Source organism: Ursus maritimus, unplaced genomic scaffold, assembly GCF_017311325.1.
Source record: "Ursus maritimus isolate PB19 unplaced genomic scaffold, ASM1731132v1 scaffold_3, whole genome shotgun sequence".
Lineage (NCBI taxonomy): Eukaryota > Metazoa > Chordata > Mammalia > Carnivora > Ursidae > Ursus > Ursus maritimus.
This window is the reverse complement of record NW_024425563.1, coordinates 47,691,266-47,712,238: the sequence shown is the minus strand read 5'-3', so window position 1 is coordinate 47,712,238 and position 20,973 is coordinate 47,691,266. Positions and strand designations below refer to the sequence as shown.

The 20,973-nt window shown below is 55.5% G+C and overlaps 2 protein-coding genes and 1 long non-coding RNA gene across 3 annotated transcripts; 1 reads left to right on the top strand and 2 right to left on the bottom strand.

Moving 5' to 3' along the window:
• Nucleotides 1-1,649: 1,649 nt before the first annotated feature.
• On the bottom strand, nucleotides 1,650-6,069 carry HOXA10 (homeobox A10). Its single transcript, XM_040644156.1, has 2 exons — nucleotides 4,397-6,069; nucleotides 1,650-3,208 (listed from the first exon to the last, which is right to left on the bottom strand). Exons 1-2 carry the CDS (start codon nucleotides 5,361-5,363, stop codon nucleotides 2,934-2,936), a joined length of 1,242 nt encoding a protein of 413 aa, XP_040500090.1. The 5' UTR covers nucleotides 5,364-6,069; the 3' UTR covers nucleotides 1,650-2,933.
• Nucleotides 6,070-12,383: 6,314 nt separating this feature from the next.
• Nucleotides 12,384-16,602, bottom strand: HOXA11 (homeobox A11). Its single transcript, XM_040644155.1, has 2 exons — nucleotides 15,675-16,602; nucleotides 12,384-14,210 (listed from the first exon to the last, which is right to left on the bottom strand). The coding sequence occupies exons 1-2, from the start codon at nucleotides 16,399-16,401 to the stop codon at nucleotides 13,978-13,980; spliced, it is 960 nt and encodes a 319-aa protein (XP_040500089.1). The 5' UTR covers nucleotides 16,402-16,602; the 3' UTR covers nucleotides 12,384-13,977.
• A 43-nt stretch (nucleotides 16,603-16,645) lies between these two features.
• On the top strand, nucleotides 16,646-20,494 carry LOC103658924. The gene is made up of 2 exons (XR_005838552.1): nucleotides 16,646-16,870; nucleotides 19,771-20,494. It is a non-coding gene; the product is annotated as an uncharacterized LOC103658924 (long non-coding RNA).
• The last annotated feature ends 479 nt before the right edge of the window (nucleotides 20,495-20,973 follow it).

Genomic DNA, 20,973 nt, shown 5'->3' with positions numbered 1-20,973 from the left:
GAAGAAAGAAGGAAGAAGTAAGGGAAGGATAAAGAGGAAGAAAGGAGGGAAGAAAAGAAGAAGAAAATGCAAGAGTCCTGGGAGCAGAGGGCGGCTTACAGAGAGAAGGGTAAGTGACAAGGCCAGGATCCCAGCCCCTTTCCGCCTTGTCCCTCCTAGTTTGGCCTGAGTCTCTCTCAAAGGGATCTTTCCCGATCTCCAACCCTGGATTGGAACTGGCAGTGTCCCAGCCTTGCAGGAGAATGGCCTGGAGTGGGGGGAGGCCTAGGATGGAAGCGTGCGCCCCTGACCTTGAATGGCTCCGGGGCCCAGAATTCCTACCACGCCCACGGCGTCCGCCAAGCAGCAGCTAACCTGATCATACCTGCTGGGGCCAGGTGGGGATGGGAATAGCAGCCAACAGCCTGGCAAAGCGCTGAGAAGGAGGCAGGGACGAGGATCCTGCGCGGGAAAAGCCGAGGTTGCCACCGCAGGCCTGGCACGACCAGGGCCCGGATGCCCCGCCCGGCCCGGCCCTCGCGCGCACAGGTACCTGGAGACGATTTCAACTGAAGTAATGAAGGCAGTGTCGTGCTGTCGAGAGAAAGGTGGATCCCAACAACAGGAAACTACCTAAATCACCGACCAGTTCTGGTGCTGCCCGCGCGGGGCTGCCTCGCCCGCCGCTGCCGCCTCCGCCGCCGCCACTGCCGCAGCCACCGCCGCAGCCAAGGGAGAACCCTGCGATCGCGCCCGGCCCGGCCCCTTGCCAACCTGCGCCCGGTTTGCCAGTGTGCCCCGCGCTGCCGCTAAGGCATCACGGACGGAGAAGCCACCGGCCCCGGTAAGGTAAACCTGGGAGAGAGGGGGAAGGAAGGTAAAGGAGAGAGAGGGAAATGGAAGGAGAGGGAAAAGCGAGAAGAAAGGAGAGCGAGCAGTGTGCGTGCTGGTTTCCCAAATCTTGCTTCTCAGGGAGCCCCGGGCGACTCAAAAGTGCCGGGGACGGCACCGAGCCCCGCTCCCTGTCTGGTCTCGGCCTCCGGCGCTCGCTCCCCGCGGCTCGCTCTCCCCCTCTCTCCCTCCCCGCCAGCCAGCCAGCCGGGGCGCGCGCTCCCGCGCCCCCTCCCCCTACCGTCGCCCCCCCCCACCTCCCGCGAGCAGGAAACGCGTGGCCCCGCGGAGGGCGACCAGGTGGGGGAGGCCGTGCTGGGGGAGGGGGGCTCGCAGCCCGCAGCAGTCTACCTAACTGCTGCCGCGGACGCTAGTGACGCGCTCTGGGCCCAGACTGCGCCCCGGATTTCTAGGCTGGGGTCATCTAAGACCAGGGGACCCACAAAACAACCGGCCTCTGCGAGCCTCCCTGGGGCTCCCGAAAGAAATCCTGTTTGGCTTCCTCTGTCTATGCAGCTCCCCTCTCAACTGAAACCACTGGTCCAAGACAGCCACAATCCAGATATACTAGCAAGTCATAAAACTGAACAAAAGCCGACAAACCTTACGGCACCAGGGCTGTAGGGCCCAGACAAATTACGACCGTCTAGGTAATATTTAAATAGATGCCTAAAGTAATTGCAGGGGGCGCGGGCTAGTCCTCCTGTTGTAAAAGTGGTGAACGGGATAAAGTGGAAGGTGAAGATAAGAAGTCAAAAAAAGAGGTAAAATTAAAAAGCTTCATTCCACAGCTTTTATTCTTCTATAAGAACATAAACATCGTCTTTTTTTCCACGCACAGCAGCATTACAATATTAATTTATTCTGATTTAAGATTAGAAGTAAATAGAGCTAGAACTAACATTTATAATAACGATAGAATGCATTTGCATAAAACAAGATTGGCAATTTTTCATAATAATAGACATTTATACAGATTTGTATTTATAATTTTTCTTTTTCTGCACCTACAGGTTTGACCCTTTTATGCATGTAACTTCACAGTATAAAGGAAACCCAAACAATGTCTCCCTTCTCTAGTCTATTCTGCTTGCCCAGCCCTCCTCGGATTCTGTGAATTTTAGAAAGGAAAAAATAAAAGAGGAAGAAGAAAAAAGAAAATGAGAAAGAAAACTCTCCACAAGATAGGGAGAATTGTGGTGTGCTTGTCGTGTTACCAGTGGTAACAATTACTTAATGACCAAAAACCCCCACTAAATCCACACGCATAAACAAAACTATATTAGATTATTTATCTACAGCTAGAAGGATATGGAAATTCAGAGGTAAGTGAAAGAATTTAGTCCCACAATGCAAGACCTTACACAAACTGGAAGAGACGTTTCCTTCCCCTGGTCGTTCCCCCCTTTTAAAGCTGGGATATCTTACAGAGGAAGGAAAGATTAATCTTTCTGACTCTTAATTTTCTGATCAGCCAAAGCCAAGCCCTTTTGCCAGCCTGCGTGTCCATGCTTGTAAGCCCTTCTCTTTGCCAAGGAAGAAAGAAAGAAAGAAAGAAGAAAGAAACCCAGGGGCCTATGTCCCCTGATTAAACACAGCCCAGCACTCCAGGCAGGCGAGCCCGGTGGCGGCTCCTTGCACCATTGACCTCAGGCCAGACACCTCAGCACCTACAATGGGACCTCGGCCTTCCGGCTAGGTTTGCCCGCCCCCGCAGGAAACCAGCTCCACCGGGAGGACAGGAGCCATTTCCAGCAGAGGAACCCCGAGACGGCAAACCAGCCCAGTCACCACTCAACACTTGAGGATAATATTTATCTCTATAGAAATTTAGCACGATATGGCTTTTTCCCCCAGAAAACAAGTAAACCAGCACCAAGCAAACAAAGAAACAAGAAGTCAGAACAAACCAGCCCTGCACAGATGTAACGGCCAGCGAGATGGCGAGTGTGGGAGGGAGGAATGGGGCTCCGGCACAGGTGCGAGTTCCTGGGCAGAGGCCAAAGACAGAGGGAGGAGAACGGCTCTCTGGCAGCGAAAAAACGGCATTGCCTGGAGCTTCATCAGGAAAAATTAAAATTGGCTGTGAGCTCCCGGATCCGGTTTTCTCGGTTCATTTTCTTCAGTTTCATCCTGCGATTCTGAAACCAGATTTTGACTTGTCTGTCCGTGAGGTGGACGCTGCGGCTGATCTCTAGGCGCCGCTCTCGAGTAAGGTACATGTTGAACAGAAACTCCTTCTCCAGCTCCAGCGTCTGGTGCTTGGTGTAGGGGCAGCGCTTCTTCCTGCCGCTCTTTGCAGTGAGCCAGTTGGCTGCGTTTTCGCCTTTGGAATTGCCTAGCATTGATGAGAATAAAGAAGGGAAGGTTAAATCGGGGCCAGGCTGCGCATGTGTAGGGGTGAATTTGGGACTTCTCTGCGATAAGAGGGATGCCCTAAGTCACACAGAGAGAGTTTTGCACACACACACCCCCTTTAGCTTGCTCGGGAAGAGCAGTTCCTCTTAAGGGCATGGGCAAAATGGAGAGGGCCTCCAATCTACACCTACCCTCCCAGTTTACATTTTCCTCCACTTTTCCCCAAACACCTGTTTTAGCACAAAGCTGTCGGCCGCTCACAGACAGAACGGCCTGGGAGGGCAGGCTGTATATCTTGAACTTAACGCCTTTCTTTGCTTCTCGCCCCAAGGCAGACAAGCATTTCCTGCAGCCCCCAAACTGGGGGCATGGGTGCTTCCTTGGAAGGGAGGAGGGCAGCGTGGCTCTGTCCCATTCCCGTACCCTGATTGCCTAAGGCCCAATGAGGAGAGGAACAAGGCCATAGCTGCGACACGGGGAAGGCACCAAAAACTGATTCGGGGTCAAGGGCCGTCCCTCACGTCTTTCCAGGAGCCAGGGACGTGCAGTCTGGGCGATTCCGAGTTCCAGGGGAAGCGAAATGGCCCCTCTCTGACTCTAAGCTCGGGGCCCGGCGACCCGGCGGGATTTGCCTTTTCTTCTCCCCGCAAGGAGGATTCCCGCCCCTCCAGCAACTTTGAAAAAAGCATGGGGGATCGTAAACTCGAACTTCGCCGGTTAATGGGCTTATTTATTGGTGCTGGCGGCTGCTTATTTTGGATGCCTTACAAACATCCGCGCTATCTGCGGGCGAGCCACTTTCCTCCCTCCCCCTCCCCCCGCGCGGGCCGCGCCTTGCAGGCTGGGCCCAGACCACTGCTCAGGGTGCTCCGGACCGCGGAGAAGGGCATGCACAAGAGGGGGGCTGCTCGTCCATGCCCTCGCCCCCGATGGGGGTGAGCTGAGGCCAGCGCGGGGGACGTCTTGGTGTGGGGCGCTAAGCCGGACATGAATTTTTACTGCGTCCCCACGCCCAAATATTAAAAAGCAAGTTCACAAGGTCAGCCTGCCTGCAGCTTGGGCCAAGGCCGGCCGGCTGCTGCGCGGACTCCTGGCTCTCTGCTCTTTCCCTTCTCTGGGTCGGCCTGTCTGCCCGCCTGACTGCGGCCCTTCGGCGCGCCCTGCTTACCCAGGGAGTCCTTCTCGGGCGAGGCTTTGCTGCTCTCGGAAGGGGCTGGGGAGAGCTCCTCTGCGGCCGAGGACGACGCGTGCGCCTCCTCGTCGCCCTGTGAGCCCCCGCCGCCGCCACCGCAAGTCAGCGTAGGGGGCGGCGGTGAATCGAGGGCTCGCTCTTTCCGGGCTGCATCCGCTGAGCCGGAGGCGAGCGCGGGTGGCGGGTCGAAGCCGCGCCCGGGGGGCTGAGCGGGGAACGGGCCGGCGCCGAGCTGTTGCGCGCCGCCGCTGCTGCCGTAACCCTTGGCCGTGCCATAGGCCTGGGAGAGGCGGAAGTAGCCGGGCACTGGCACCCCGCTGGAGGTGCTCAGGGCGCAGCCGTCGGGCGGCGGGCCCCGCGGGAAGGGGGCCAGCTCGGCTGTGGCGGTGGAGCCTTTGGGGCATTTGTCCGCCGAGTCGTAGAGGCAGTAGGAGCTCTCCTCTTTGATGTTCTGCGCGAAAGAGCACGAGGTGGCCTGCGGCGGGGGTTGGGGTGGTTGCGGCGGGGGCGGTGGCTGCTGCTGGGGCGGTGGCGGCGGCGGCGGCGGCCCCTCGGGCGGCTCCATCCGGCACGACCGGGGTGCGTCCAGCCACAGGTCTATAGGCGCGGGCGCGTAGCCGTGCGCCCCGGGACCCAGGCCCCCGCTGCCGCCGCCGCCGCCCGGCGACGCCGCCTCATTGCGCTTGCCTCCCAGAGCCGGGAAGAGCCCGCAGCTCTGCAGCCCGTAGGGCAGGTCGGCGGCAGGCGGCAGGTAGACCCCGCCGTGGGCGTAGTAGCCGCCGCTGCCACCGCCCCCCGCGCCGCTGCCACCGCCGCCAGCCTCGCCTCTGCCCGAGCTGATGAGCGAGTCGACCAAAAAAGAGTTCGCGGCGGGGCTCTCCGAGCATGACATTGTTGTGGGATAATTTGGCGAAGGGAGCAGATAGCCCTTTCTGGCTGACATTTCTTGTGCAAAACATGCTGAATACGATTAGCAATCCCCCCGCACCGCGGCGGGTGCCCGCAGCCAATCCTGAGCCAGAGTTTCCGCGCGACCACTCCCAGTTTGGTTTCGTAGGCGCGGGGCCGCTCTCCGAGGGCGCCCTCTGAGCCCACGATTGATATAAATATGTAATCTGTATTGATGGGCCGGGAGACGCACACCCCATACCTCAGCCCGATGGCCAGGAGCTGTGGGGGCTGCCCCAACGTGGCTAGTGGGGGGCCTGGCCCCTGGACTAGCCCCGCCCACGCTCGGACGTGAGCCCTCCTGCGGGGTCCGTTTGAAGGGCCCTTGGGCCCCCACGCAGTTAACAAGTGGGGTGTTTACGGCGCGCACCCCGGCCCGCCGTAGGTGCTCCCCATTCTTATTTCGGAATCAGCCACTAGCCCTCCAGGCACTCTGACCACTAAGGGGACCTGTCGGGGCCTCAGGCTCTTCCCTTTCAGCTCAGGACCTGGAGCTGTCTCCCCAAAGCGGCGGACCTGGCCCTCAGGCCACCAAGACCCTTAGAGTGTCCGAGATCCAGCGCACGCTGGAAGCAGGCTATTGCCACTTCTTTCTTGCGCCCCACACAGAATTTTCCCCTAAATGTAATGCCCTGGCTTCTCAGCCCTTTACGCTTTCCTCGGCCAGTCGTTGATCGGGTTAGAATCTTTCCTTCCGGTGTGCTCACCTGGCTTGCTTTCTCTGCAGCTCCTGTCGGTTGACCCTGGTGAGCTGAACGAGTTGGGGGTGGTGGTGGTGGTGGAAGCAACTGGTAACCTTGGCTGAAAGACTCTCCTACCCCTATTCGGAGGTTAGAGCCAGATCCAGGCACCCCACAGCCCCATCACCCCGGTAGCTTCCAAGCTCATACGCCATTTCAGGCAAGTGAAAGAAACATTGCTCTTCGGGGTCTTCGATTTGACCGCAGACGAAGACCTGGAGGGGGAGACTTGGAGGAGGGGGCGGCGGATGGGCACCTCTGCCTCAAACTCTCCCTTTAGCCTTGGCATTCTCAAGCTCTCAGAGGTTATGACAAGAACCAGTGTCACCACACTCCTGCCTCTCCGTCCCCTCCCCTATTCCCCCTCCCCTGCAAACCCGCGGCTGGGGCAGCCCTCACTCCCGCGGTGTGCGCATTTTAACGAGGCCCGCGGTGAGGAAATCCGTTCCCAGCAAGGCTGGGCTGGGCTCGTGGCCCAGTTATAGCAGCGTTCGGAGGCCAAGCCCTTTGCTCAGCAAACACCAGGGCCTCCTTCTTCCCTGGCTGTAGGGACGCGCTCTTAGTCAACTGGAAACTGCTGGCCCAGGGCGCTAGCCCCCGTGTGGGCCTCATATGTATCTCAGGAAATGCGACCTTTTTCCGGCCGGATCCAGGGGAGCCCAGGAGGTCGCTGCCTTGCCCCAGGCCTGTGGACCACAGCTCTCCAGGATGCCCCAGGCCTGCCCGCCTGCCGCACCAGCTCCAGCCCCTGCAGAGGCCTCGACTGGGGCTGCTGAGCGTCGGGATCCCAGGAAGCAGACCGCTCAGGCCTCTGCGTACAGCGGGGAGAGACCCTTGCATCCCGGCTGATTTGCCAGGCACTTGGCCTTGTTCCTCCCATTGTGAACCCAGTCCGAGAAGGAAGCCGAGCCGTAGAAGACCCAGAGAGAGCACACGAGAGAGCTGGCGAAAGAGCCCTGACGCTGGCTTCTGAGATGCAAGCGGTTTTGGTCTCTGCCTGCTGTGGCTGCTCGGCGCGCAGCACGGGCGGCCGTTCCACTTAACGGGCCTGTGCCTCGCGGTGACTGGCTCCGCGGATTGGGCATCTGGGGTAGAGAGGAGGGAGATGGAGAGAAAGAGAAGGAGAGAAGGGCTGAGGGAGAGAAAAGAAAGGGGGAGAGAAGGGGAGAGAGTCTGAGAAGCAATTCTCTCCAATCCAACAAGATCTTGAGGCCGCAGTAGCAGCCGCAGCCGAATCAAGTCTGTGTGGAGAGATCAGGAACTGTCCTTCACTCCCTACCTCCTTCCCGGGAACAAGGCCAAGGCAAATTCTAACCTGGCTAGGCCCAGAGGCCAACAAACTTGAATAGGGAAAAGCTTCAGAGCAAAGAAACCTAGGACCCCTGTCGGGATGGGCTTGGTCCTTATCCAGCTCTCCAGGAAGGTGGAACGCATGGGGACTGTTGCACTCAGCAGTGCTACTGGGAAATGCCACAGAACTGAGGACTTCACGAGAAGGGGGCTTTGCCCCCTAGCACTGTCCATGCCAATCAAGAAAGCTCTGCAGAGTGTGAAGTAAGTCCCAAGAACAGGAGAGGGGTCCTTGAGAAGAATGAGTCCCAGCAGGCCCTTTGGGCCAGGATTTGGTTCCTTCCCACACTAAAAGTAGAAAGCAGCTTCCCAAGGCTGTATGTTGGGAAGGAAAGGGCCAGTGGCCATAGGAGAGACTGCTTGAGATGGCAGAGGCTAAGAAAAATAAAATGAAAGTCAATGATCTGAACCTATCTTTCTTTTTGAAAGTTAAAGGGCCCCTTGGAAAAGCTAAGGCCAAGCTCTGATTCTTATCCTGTGAAAAATGCACATCTGGGCATTCCCATAATTTGACCCATCATTTTCAAGGAGTTCACAGACTCCGCACATCCTTCTCCTTGGGCCCTCCAGAATGTTCCAGGACTCTCAGGAATTCAGCAACCCTGCCAGTTTGACTGGTAAGACAAGCCGGGTACCCGGCTGTAGGCAGCTCAGGCTCAGTCTGGTCAGGGCCCTGTAGGGTGACCAAAAGGGCTTCTAGGTGGGTTGGGATCCAAGAGCATGCAGGTGCCAACCAAGGTGAAAACAACCAGCTTGGTACTAAATCTGCTTTAAGAAGGCCCCTTGGCTGTGGACTTAGAGGAGGTGGAAGGCCCACTGCAGCCTCGCAGACCATGGCATTGGCACTTGGGTCTTCACTGACCTTTGGGAAAGCCGAATGTTTTCCTCCAACCTCTTTTCTCCCCTGGTAATAAACCAAATGGGATGTTGAGTTTGTGCTGTTTCTTGCTTAAAAAAAAAAAAAAAACAAAAACAAAGATGAGGATGATGAAGAGTGTGTAAGCTGGTGTGAGAGTTCCTCTCTGGCCCAGGACCGCCGCCCCACCCCCACAGGGGCTGGCGAGCCGCGAGCGAACGGACAGCCTGCTCGCACGCCTGGGACGCAGACTGGCCTGCTGCCGCTGGTTCGGAAGAGAGGATATCCACGCAGCAGAAACTCAAGTTAGATGCTGCTGCCCTTTCAACTGGTCTTGGAGCTCGCAGCATCCCTGACCGCCCCCCAAGGCTCCGCACTCCCTAGACTGTAGCAACGAGGCGTTAACTTCCTCAATAGAATATTCGGTTTATCGATCGCCAGGGCTTTCCCGAGGTTCCCCATCCCCAGAGATTAAGAAAAGCGATTCAGTTGCAGCATGGGTCGGCTCCTGGATACTGTCTTCCCTTTAGCCCATTTGCCATCTTTCCCTCTCTCCCTTTCGCCCTCCCTCCCAGCTGCTGAATTTCTCTGTCCCCCTTAGGATGCCTTTGACCTAAAACTCTCTGTGCCTTCTTCCTTCAGCCAGGCCTGTGTAGCGGTTATGTGCAGCCCCCAAGGCCCACGTTTTATTTAGGAGTAAATATCGTCCATTTCTACCTGGGTTATAACGCTCCCCCTGCCCGAGGCTAGAGGCTATGGAGCCTAAGTAAACGCCAGGCCAGTGGAATTAAGCCCTTTGGCGAGGATCGCGATGCGTTTCACCAGATAGCGGATTTCTCCTTCTGTAGGCCCTTGCAAACGACGAGAAAGAACCAACCGTTACTACCCTAAACCCCCACCTCTTTTGAAAAATACTAGGTACTGAGATGGGGATAGCCAGTAAACAGTTTGTATCTGGAAGTCGTTCTCAGTGCTTTCCACGTTCAGAATTATCTGACCGGTTGTGGAGTTGGGCTGCGGCCTCACAGAAGAAAAGTAAACGCTACTTTCACATACCCACTTTCACAAAAATTCTGGACTTCTCTGATTCTCACATTTACTGTCTGGTTAGAAAATTTTTTTGTAAGCCACGATGTTCTTTTCTTGTTCATCTTTAAGAATGGCAACATTTCCAGGGAAATTTGATGTGTCTGTTTTGAATTAATCAGGTGCACTCTATCCCTAAACAACCCGCTTTAAATTTTTCTCTAAATCCAACCAGTAAACTGGCCCTTCTCTCCTGATGGGGGAGTGTTGGGGCCTTTTCACACACTCCCTAAATTTCAATATCCTTAATTTTGTCCATAATAAACTTCTTCTGGCCTTGACACTGGAGGTGGTTCTGGGATTTTAGGGAAGGCTCAAGCTGCAGAAAGCGCGGTGCGGGTGCCACTCGGTGTGGTTCCTGCAGTTGCCTTATTTTGGGCCGTTTGGGAGCCCGTGCTCAACAAAGACTAGTGACTTTTGATAGGCAGGATTTACACACACACACACACACACACACACACACACACACACACAGAGGCACACAGGCTGCACCTATTTTCTCTGAGATTCCCTCTGCCACTCACCCATGCACTGTATATTTGTGAAAACAGCGATTGCCAGAAACTAGTGAAAACATATTGGAATAAAAACTTAAATATAAGGAAAGAGGAAATTTGAATCTAGCCTCTGAAGTGGTACGTGAAATGAGTATTTAAAACTTGTTTTGTGACAACCCTGATGGAGAGATTGTGATCAGAGTTTATCCTCAGTGCCTGCTTTTGAAAATGTATAGGTATATACCAATAGTTTTTGCATCTTTGCAAAATTTCTCATATTTACATCTAAGAAATTGCTGCAAAACCCCAGCCAGGTTTATAGTAGTACATTCCAAATAAGCAAATACAGGTTCTCTGGAAGCCTCAAAAATCATATGCGACTTTTTTGAATTGGCCTTTTTCAGAACAAAGGTTTTCCCCAGGCTGCTGGGCAGACCTAGAGACTGCACCTAGTAGGAAACCAGAGACCTCCCGGATGTCTGCCCTAGGGAATAAGCCCGCCTCAGAAGCCACGGTTGCTGACCACCATCTCATTGTTTAGAGTAGAAACTTTGTTTTGCCCAGTCCCGAGGTCTGTCTCACTCTCTCTCCCCTTCTCTCTCTTCCTCTCTCTCCCTCTCTCTTTTTGTTGCCACCACAACGCCCGTCCCAGCACAGCCAGAGCCCTTTTCGCTTGGATGCCCCCCATCCCTGACTCATCCCATTCTGAATATTTCTACAAAATTGAAAGATCGTGTTGGGTGAATTCCTGGCGCAAAGAGCTAAAATCGTCAACTTTTCCACTTAGGCCTCCCCTTGCTTTCCAACCTTAGGGAGCAATGGGAGAAAGGGGGGTGGGCTGAGCGCCTCTAGCGTCACCCGGAGCGCGCAAACCCAGCCACTTTTCCCAGTCCTGCTCTGACATCGGCCACCTCCCCACTCCCGACTCAGCCAGATTGAAATTGCTATGCTTGTGGCCTCTTACCTTGACACATTTCCGAAATCACTGCCAAGGGACAGCAGGCTTCTCCGCGGCGCGACGCCTGCGAGGCCTAGAGAAGGCGCGTTGCTTTAAATTACAACACCAATTACTTCTTGAAGGTGAGCCTCCCCTTATTTTGATATTAAGGGGAGCGGGACAAGTGAAATAATGTAACGTGCTGCTCTTAGTATCAGAAACGAACAAAGGCCAAGAATCGCGCTGGGGTTCCCGGCTCCCCGGCGGCTTTGACATTGATCGGACGTGCGCCATCTCGTGGCGGCTGAGCGACTAGACCCGGCCCGAACTTCAGCGCGGAGCCGGGAGAGGGAAGCAGGCTCTAGGCATTGACAGAGGGAAAGAATGTGCCCAGCCCGCTGCTAAAGAGATCTCATTTTTACATCTAAGAAATTGCTGCAAAACCCCAGCCGGGTTTATAGCGGCGCATTCCAAATATGCAAATTGGCCGGCCCCGGACGGGTTTACGACCACATTGTCACAGCCATCGGAGGATGGGCTTTTATAGGGCTCAGAAATCAAACCCGCGCCCGCTCGCCGCCCGCCGGCCAACAGTCCTCCTGGCTAGACTCTCTTTAGCAACTGGCAAGACTTTGGTTAATCTTTAACCGTCCCAAAGGAAGTCTTCCCTTAAACCCTAGGCTTCCCTGCCCATCCCTCCCTGCCCCCCAGGAGAGCCGTTGTTCACCTCCGTGTGTCTGTTCATCAACCTAGACATTTATCTAGGGGGGCTGTCCCATTCCCCTTTGAGCTGGATTTCCCCAGTCTCGCCAGATAGACAAACACACAAACAAATAAACAAAGCAGGGTCTGGGGTCTGGGGCCTCTCTCCAAATTTGATCTTCTCTGCAGCTCTGGCCCTGCCTGGGTGGCTAGGGAGAGGGTGGGGGTAGAGGTGGGGGGTGGGCAACAAAAGGCTCTGGCCTTTCCGCCCTGCCCCTCAAGGTTATGGGTGATGTCCAAATTTAAGGCAGAAGTTCAAAGGCAGGAAACAAAAGAGTAAACCGGCATCTTTCTTTCCCTAAAGGGAAAAGGCAGCCTCAGCTGGGAGCTTGGGACAGAGTGTCCATAGAGGCTCCTGAGAGTCTGCTTTTTATACCCAGACTGGTCTCCATCTTCCTAAGGGGATCCCCCAAGGCCACCTAGAGTGGTTCTACTTCGGGCCTCTTAATCCTGAGGTGAGCAAGCCCAGCCTGGGATCAAACTCATTGGCCACCATCTCAAGCCCCAGGACTTTCTCCCAGGTTTCTCTCCAGTCTGAAAGGATGAAACCCCCAATTCCAGGTCCTGAGATACCCCATTATTGAGACCCCCTACTTCCCCAAAGGACCTGGCCAGTCACCTTGGCTTCTCAAGCTTGGCTTCTAGTGGACTTAAAATCCTGACTAAGTCACCTCCCCACCCCCTCAGGAGCCTGGTAACTTGTCCCTTTGGGGGGGTAGTAATGGGGGGCAGACATTTGGCAGTAAATGGCAAACAGGAAGAGGAATGTCACACCAGAACCCAGTACTCAAGTTTCCAGTCTTTATTTTCCTTGTGCCCTGTCGCCTGTATACATGCTGCGACATACGTGGTGGGTGAGAACGGAGGACAGGCCAACACTCGTTACAAACAGAGCCACCAGACACTTCTTAAAACAGGGAGGCAGAGGAAATTCAATGGGAAGGTGGTTGGCTTTCTCAGCTGAGGTCCCCAGACCCTGGAGGGCCAAACTACTTCAGAGCATCCCCCTAATGCTTCCCAAACATTGCAAGAATTGAAAAGGTCATTCCTAACTCCCTTCCCGCCCCTCCAACACCCCAAGGAAATCAACTAATGGCAAAATTTAAGAAGTATCCAAACAAAATAGGTTATGGTTCTTTTATTTACAAGTCTTTTGAACACCATCCCTGTATGAAGCGTACATTCAAATATTTTTTAGCAGTGAGTGAGTTTAACCGTGGAACACTGTAAACAGATAGAGCCTTTAAATATTCTCTTCATCATCTTTTTCCCTCTCTACGTTGCATCTTTTAAAATTCGCTTTGGTTCCTGCAGGGAAATAGATATAATATAATATAATATTTATTTTTTAAAATAATTCCAAACACTCTTGAGCTTTTGGAAGGTTGCCGGAAGCTTCCAAGCTCAGTTCTGGGGCGCAAAGGGCAGAGTGCGGTGCCAGACTGGGTGTTTTGGGGACTCAAGCCCCTCATAGCTGGGGACCGCTGGCCAGGCCCACTGTTCCGCGGAGCAAATCCAAGCTTCAGTTAAGTGTGGTGGAGACTTTGTCAGGCTGCCGCACTCCACAGGCATTTCCTGCAGAGATCTTGGGGCCAGCGGCCTGGGCGCAGCCTCTTAGCTATTCGATGTCTTCCACCTCGGGAAAGGTCTGTTCTGCGACCAGGCTTTAGGCCTGAGTGGCAGTCCAGGAAGAAGAACCTCATCGGTAGGAAAAACTAGGTGGGCTGCAGGAGGCGACTGCTAGAAGCTCAGGCCTCGGACAATGCGGTGAGTGGCTAGGAGGGGTGGAGAGCCGCTAATGCCACCTGGAATAGATTTTTTTCCCCGCGAGGATCAGCAGCCCTCTCCCACCTCATAGCCACCTCTTAGTCCAGCCGTCTTTCACATTGGCTTTGGAAAGCAGCCCCACTCCAGACATCTAGGAATCCTCCCCCCTTCCTCCTGCTCCTGTCCCCAAGCTGAACTGGGTTTAAAGACTGAATAGCTTCTTGACGCAGGGGTCCTGGGGGTGGGCAGGCTCCATGTGGAGGGTCCTGGGCCCAGGTCGATCTCCAGGGCGCTTGGCAGGAGGCCCAGTCCTGATGGAGACCACACCCAGCCCAAAGCTCCACAGTCTCCAGGAATGAACCACCAGGGGTCCCAAACCATTCATTCTAGTTGATGCACAACTCCCCAAATCCGATTTTTGTTAGGAATCTTAACCACAGATGCCCAAGAGAGTCCCAGGCCGCCTTCTTAGGGGCCATCTCCTTGTAGCCTCCCCTCTTTTGCACATCTCTTTTCTTCAAAAGTCACCACGTGCCTTGACCTTGTCAAGGGCAAAATCTGCATACAATCTCACGTGTGTGGAGCCCCCCACCCAATTCCAGCTGGCGGGAGCCTTAGAGGAGTGGGTTGGCCGAGTAGTACTGTAAACGGTCTCTGTTAATTTTTTTTTCCTTCATCCTCCTGTTCTGAAACCAGATTTTGACCTGACGGTCGGTGAGGTTGAGCATGCGAGACAGCTGCAGGCGCTTCTCCTTGTTGATATACACACTGAAGAAGAACTCCCGCTCCAGCTCCCGGATCTGGTACTTGGTGTAGGGGCAACGCTTTTTTCTGGTGCGTTGACCACCTGTGGAGGGAGAAAGAAGCAGGGAGTGAGCCAGGTGTGGGGGCTGCAATCCAACCCAGGGCAGCGAGTGGAGGAAAAGGGCTGGCCCATGGGACCTGGAGGCCCTGTCCTAGCCCCCTCAAGGTCTCCTCAGTCCCCTGCGTTCAGGCTCCTACTGCCAGCTGGGGACAGGCTGCAGGCGGAGACTCAGCCCCAGATAAAAGCCAGCTCCCTCGATAGGCCCCCAGGGAAGCTGCTCACGCTGCCCCCAGAGCAGAAAGGAGGGCTCCTTACAGCAACAGGCGAGTTGGTGCCGCAGGAGCGGCTTTCAAAGCCACCGAGAGGGGGTCGCCGGCTGCCTCCAGCCCCGCCAGACTAAACAAACAGCCGCCGGCGGCCATTTCACCTTCCAGCACCTGGGCGGCCGGTTCCCGAGGCAGGAAAGTCGGCCCCAGCCCCTGTCTTTCCCGGCGGCGGCTGAGACTCGTCCCTCCTTAGCATCTGAGGCCGCTGCCCCGTTTTTGTCAGCCTGAGTCCTGGCCACCAGCTCCTGCCTCCTCGACCAGCCTCCTGGCTTCCCCGAGGTGACGGGGTGGCGGCGGAAGCCCCCTGCCATGGGCCTTCCCAGAGCACCAAGGCCACGCAGCCGTCCTGGCCCGCGGCAGGGCAGGGCTGCTGTTCTAGAGAGCGTGGAGGGAAGAGGGGTTTCCTAAAGCTGCGGGCAGGCTCGACTTGCTCCCCTTTTCAATAAAACTTCACAGGACGGAGGGAAAAAAAACCCGCTTTTGACAGATTGAATAACAATTGTGACTAACATGCAGTGGGACAGAAGGCGGCACGTAATTGCCACCGCGACAGAGGAAAATGGCTTCCTTTGGATAAAAAGGCCAACTTTGGCTTAATTTGTTTCTTTTAATATATTGCTCGAGCTAAGCGGGCTATTTTATCTGTTAAACACGCTCCTAGCGCCATCGTTAAACAGCGATGCCTTTGAATCCCGGCCGGGACTGGAGTCCCGACGCAACACATGGCTTTTATAAAAATCTCCGGATTACCTCGCTATCAAAGGCTCCCGGAGCCCTTGCAGGAGGAATTTACAGGCGCCCACCTCCGGCTCCCCAGCCCGAGCTGGCCCCGAGCGGGGTCGAGCTGCTGGGCTTGGGACTGGGAAAGGGAAAAAGGGAAAAAGGGAGTTGTGTGTGTGGTTTTTTTTTTTTTTTTGGTTTTTTTTTTGGTTTTTTTTTTTTGGTTTTTTTTTTTTTTTTTTTTTTTGCAGGCATGCCTTGGCCGGTGGGTATTTCACGGCCAATTTCAGCACTCGCCACGTGATCCCGCCTTTTATAACAAAGTTTTGTTGGGGGAAACCTAAAGGCCCTTCATAAACCTTATATGCTTATAAAACAGCATATAAAAATTTAACAGCGGTGCTGCGCTAGATTTCCAACTCCCCTTTCATAAAGCGCAGGGCGCTGCCTTTATACGTACTGGAGCCGCCGGCCTTGTCCTCAGTGTGGCCGGAAGACGACTCAGGGCTGCTGCTGCTCTCAGGGCGCCGTCGCCGCTCCTTCTCCTCCGCCGCCGCCGCCGCCTCCCGGCAGCCGCCGCCGCCGCCGTCCGAACTTGAAGTTGCCGGCGTGCCCGTGCCCGTGGCCGCTGCTGCTGCCGCCGCCGCCGCCGCCGCGGAGGTCGCTGCGGCCGCTGGGGGCCCCTTCTCGGCGCTCTTGTCCCCGGGGTAGTCGGAGGAGGCGAGGTTTTCCGGGGTGCCGTAGGCCGTCTCGAAAAACTGGTCGAAAGCCTGCGGCAGGACGCCGTTCCTGCCCACGGTGCTATAGAAATTGGACGAGACGGCGGGGGTGGGGTGGTGGTAGACGTTGGCCGAGCTCTTGGCCAGCACGTCGCCAGGCACGCCGGCCGCGCTGGGCGCCTGCAGGCAGTCTCTGTGCACGAGCTCCTCCGCGGAGTAGCAGTGAGCCAGATTGCCGCGGGGGTGCCATTTAGTGGCGGGCTCAATGGCGTACTCTCTGAAGGTCACTTCGCGTACGGGTTGGACCTGGGGCAGGTTGGAAGAGTAGGAGTATGTCATTGGGCGCGAAGACGGGGTCTGGGGCAGAAAAGAAGGGAGGCTGGAGAAATCTGGACCCGAGACGTAGTAAGTACAACTTGGCAAATACATGTTAGAGGAGCAGGGACCACGCTCATCAAAATCCATCATTGGGCTACCTTGGGCTCTCCGCGGTAGCCGAGCTTAACATGATTCTCCACTGCAGCTGCCTCTTTGAAGCGGATCCGTGAAGTAGAAATTTGGAGACGTAAGCTGACGTGGAAATCTATCCCCATCCTTAGCAGGGAGGTGCTGGTCATGTGACCCGATGTTGAAATTGACAAGCTGCGAGCTGGTCCGGGCCTTTTTTTTTTTTTTTTTCCCTTTCCTTTTCCCCCCCTCCCTCCCCGGCTTCCTTTCTTTGTAGCCACCTCAGGGGAAGCAACAGATCGTCACTCGGTGTTCTCACCGAAAGCACGTAATCGCCGGTGTAACTCATGTTGGCTGGGGGGCCTCCAGGCGCGCGGGGAGGCTGAGGTGCGCCCCAGGCCACTCGCGTGTGCTCAGCTGCACGGTCCTGGCCCTCAAGTGCGCCGAGGGCGGTGAGAGAGCTCAACTCCTGCCACCCATCACTCCCCGGGTGAGGGATGCCCCAGGCTGGGGGTGGCCGGGTGGGAGCTCGTCGCTGCGTGGCCCGTGCGCGGTCCTGGAATCTATTCTCCTGGAGGCTCGCGTTAGCATCTCCTTCGCTATCCCCCTCCCACAAGCTTGCTCTGGGAACCACCTCTGTCTCCGACTCTGGCCGGACCCTTCGGGGCCAGGGTTCGCAGCCGTGGATGTGCCTGCCTCGTGGCTCGCCCGATTTGCACGGTGACTTGATTACATGCTCGCATTCATGGTCACTTCCGAAGCGCTTTAGTGCCTTCCGTCCCTAAACCGCCAACAACCAGGGGGGCTTCCCCCGCGGTTTGTCAGGCATCTGCAGGTCCCGGAAGGGCCTTCGTCTTACCCGGGATCCACCTCCACTTCATCCTCACTGCCGGCCTCCTCACTCCACCCCCTGCCCTTGAAGAAACCCCTTCCTCCTCGCTGCCTGCGGGGGGTTCGGAGTCGCTCGGCGGAGCCAGAGGCGTGGGGGCTGCGCCACTGTGCACGGGTCCGCCCGCCTGCCTGGTCTCCTGGAGCTGAGGACTCGGGAAACCATGCAGTTGAGGCGAGCCTTGGGCTGCTTAGAGGCACTGACATCCGAGGAGCCTTTTCCTGGGTATGCTGCACCTTCCGGGGGCCCACCAGGCTGCCGGCAGAGCTGCAGAGCTGAAAGAGAGTGGGGGCAGTGAGGAGGAAGGAGGCTAGGGCCAGGGAGCTGTGGCTGAGAAAGGGGTAACACGCCTCCTCTCCTTCCTTGCAAAGCGTGAGAGCCAGTGATGTGCAAGCAGAAGCTCAGAAGGCTCGGCGCCCTTTCTGCTACTCATCCCACAGAAGGAACACAATGCTAAAGAAAAGAGCCATGCTTCCCAAACTCCCGGCACCGTGGGTGACAAGAACACCCTGAAAGGGCTAGGTTTGAGCCAAAGGTGGAGACAGGGATCATAGCTGCTAGTAGGAGTCTAGCTTTCTAGGGAAGAGGAAAGAAAAAAATTAAGATGGTGAAAAATCGGGCTTGCCATCCTGCAAGACCGAATGACCAACGTTTGGGAGAAGTGAAAGAAGAGGGCATAGAGCAGCCAGGCAGGACCGGGGACTGGGAGGGGCCCAGAGGCCTCCCCACACCTATCTTCTTGGAAGGAGCTGGATGTCGCTGAAGGAAAGTCGAAAAATGAAAAAGGATAACCTTTTCCCTTTCCCCATCCAGGAAATACCCGAAGGTATTTATATATCTTGGGGAGATTTAGAGTATAAACTCCAAGATCTTTGGTATTTAAGTGTCAACATCGATTTATTTATTTATTGCTGAGCTGACTGTAACTGACTCAATAACAAATCTAATCATGTATTGCGCTGGAAAAGAACTATTCTCATTATGTATTTTCTCCAAACGACGGCCCACCATTGCATTTGAATGCCAGCTGTAAATATCAATAATATCAAGTAATTACTCTGCAGTGGAGTAAACTAATTTATTAGCATTAATGTTTATGTGGCTCCTACCCCCTTCCTTTACAAGGGTTGTTTATCACAAATCAACCTACTCGGGCACATTGGTGTAATTCAGGATTTGCTGCAAGAACTTGCATACCCCTTGAATCCCTGAGAGTTGAACTTGAAATTACTTGTGCATCTTCAGCCTGACATGTTTGTCCACTGTGGCTTGTGCAGAGGGCAGCAGTGGTGTGGGAGAAGGTCTTGTGGGCAGGAAGGTTGTTGGGGAAGGGCAGCCTGAGACCTCCTAAAGCTGGGAATTACAGTTACGGGATTGCCCTGCAGCGAAAAAACTTCGATTTCCAGCAGCGGCCAACAAGGCAAAATATTTATTTCTCCACAGCATCTCTTTCTTGGAGACAGAATATAAAAGGGAAAAGGAGAGGTTTGTGAACAGTAATATCTGAGCTGTTCCCTGGATTGATTATGGCTTTCCCAAACTCTCTCCCAGCAGCCCACCCAGTCCCCGCCACCTCGACCCTCGAACAAAAGGAATGCTTGAGGGGTTTCAGTGACTTTGCCATAACAAAGGCGCCACCATTTCGGGGCTTGCCCCGCCCCTGGGTGAAGGCAAACAAATTCTTGCACTTGTATTAGGGCTTTTAAGACTATAATTGAACCCGGGGGCGTCTAGGAGAACTGAAAACAGTTCTAGCCAGACCTGGGGTTTTATAGCAGTTTTGGCAGTCAACTTCAGCTTGTGCCTGAGCAGACCGGCTGCGGCGGCCCGCCTGCGGGGGACGCCAGGCCGCCTCCCCCAGCTGCATGCAGCCCCTCTCCTAATTAGATCGGTTTCCCCCTAGGTGCCAGGGAGAGGGGATCCCGGCAGAAAGGTCAGTATGGGGAGATATGCTGTTCTGCCTGATCGATGCCTCCCATGTCCTTGAGAGCCAAGCCGAGAGGGTGCCAGCAGGTCTGGATGCCATGGGTGTCTGTGGGAGACAAAGGCAAATTTCCGAGGAAAGGCTAGGGTGGAGGAGGCTCTCTCAAAGCGATCAGCAGGGCGGTTCAGAGGGCTGTACCGATGCGGGGTGCCAGGAGGGACACGCAGCCTGGAAGAGGGTGTATGGGGGTGCTGCGGTGAAGATGGATGAAGGGAAAGGCTTTTGATGCCAGGGGAAGAGAAAATGTCTGGAGTGGCGAATGCTTTTACTTCCCCAGCAGAGACAGGCGGGGGTGCTCCAATCCCCAAGGCTTCGCACTGTTCCCAGCTTTGCCTGCTCCTGCCCCTCTTGCCCGGAATATACTGGCAGAGTGAATGTTTGCATGGGGGGGGGCGGGGTAGTTGGGGGTGGTCGCAGATCTGAGGATTAGACCAAATCTGGGGAAGCCGGGGAGGCAGAGCTGCAGCTCCTCGCTTTTGACTTTGCTCTGAGCCTCACAGACTCTTCCGCTTTGCAGGAGATCCAACAGCCGAAGTGAGCCCACCCGGCTCAGGGGAAGACCTGACGGGTGCTAAGGCCACCCTGGAAAGCCAAGTCCGAGTTGCAGTTCTTGAAGAGATCGAGTGGGCAAGGCTATGACATTGGCCCTGGTGGCTGTTTGCCCATGAACTGTTCTTTCTCAGGAGCTCCACAGCGCAGGGCCATCTCCAAAAAACAATCTTCAGCATGTATTTCCTTTTATCCTCAACCCAGAACCCCACGGCAGCTAATGCAAAAGGCCAAAAATGTTTTGGAGGAAGAAAAACAAAGACAGGAAGTGGCGGCGGCCTGACGGTGCGTGTGTGTCTGCGGAGAAGGGAGGGAGTCTTTTCAATCTCTTCTTGTTGTTTTTCCAAACTTCAAGGTCTAGGCAGCCCTCGCAGGGCCGGGCCCTTTCGCTCCCCAAGCAGCGTTTGGAGATGGCCACCCGGAGAGGAGAAGGCTGGCGCCCGCGCCAGCGTTGTCAAGCGGAAACGGCTAACGAGGCGATTTGCTCAGCAAAGCAGACCAAGCCTTTTCAAGGCTTCGTTTGATTTGGCCCTAAATGGGGGGTGGTGTGTTTGAGGGGTTCGGCAGTACCTCCCGGATCCTCCTTGCTGGGGCTGAGTGCGCCCTGGTGGGAGATTCCTGCATCCTGCGCTCCACCCACCTTCCCAGGCAAGATACTGGAATAAATTGTGTCCGGCTATCTCTGCCCAGCACTGCCGCCTCCACTTCTTTTTGCAGCCGAAGGATGCCTGCTGGCAGTGCCCAGGCTGGGTAGCCTTGGTGCAGTCAGTGCGCACCAGGGCAACGTGAGGCTTTTTCACCAGGGGTTGTCATGCTGGGGGCGTTTCCAGCGCAGTCACTTGAGGGGCGCGAGCTGAAAGGACTGTCACTTGATAGGCAGCTTAACACCTGCTCACTCCAAGGGAGAACAGAGCAGTGGCCAGGGAGCAACTCCAGACTCTGGGGTTCCCAACCCCAAGTGGCACTGCGGCTGGGCTGCCCTCCTTTCTCCTTGGTGCCAGCTCGGGCCCTGGGACTGGCTCGTTGACCCCCAAATCTGAGAATCTGAAGTCCCTAATGCCTGCACGTGCAGCCCTTGACTGCTCTGTCTGTAGTCGATCCTGTGAGTGCCAATACCAGGCTGCCTGCTCACCACATTCCCTCCTCAGCTGATCCTGTCTCCCTGCAGCTC

Bases quoted from the DNA above. Each gene is read 5' to 3' on its own strand.
- HOXA10 (XM_040644156.1), bottom strand. From the start codon at position 5,363: ATGTCAGCCAGAAAGGGCTATCTGCTCCCTTCGCCAAATTATCCCACA. The intron at 3,209-4,396 runs GTAAGCAGGGCG...CATCAATGCTAG, and splicing joins GCCCGAGAAGGACTCCCTGG to GCAATTCCAAAGGCGAAAAC.
- HOXA11 (XM_040644155.1), bottom strand. From the start codon at position 16,401: ATGATGGATTTTGATGAGCGTGGTCCCTGCTCCTCTAACATGTATTTG. The intron at 14,211-15,674 runs GTACGTATAAAG...CTCCCTCCACAG, and splicing joins GGACAAGGCCGGCGGCTCCA to GTGGTCAACGCACCAGAAAA.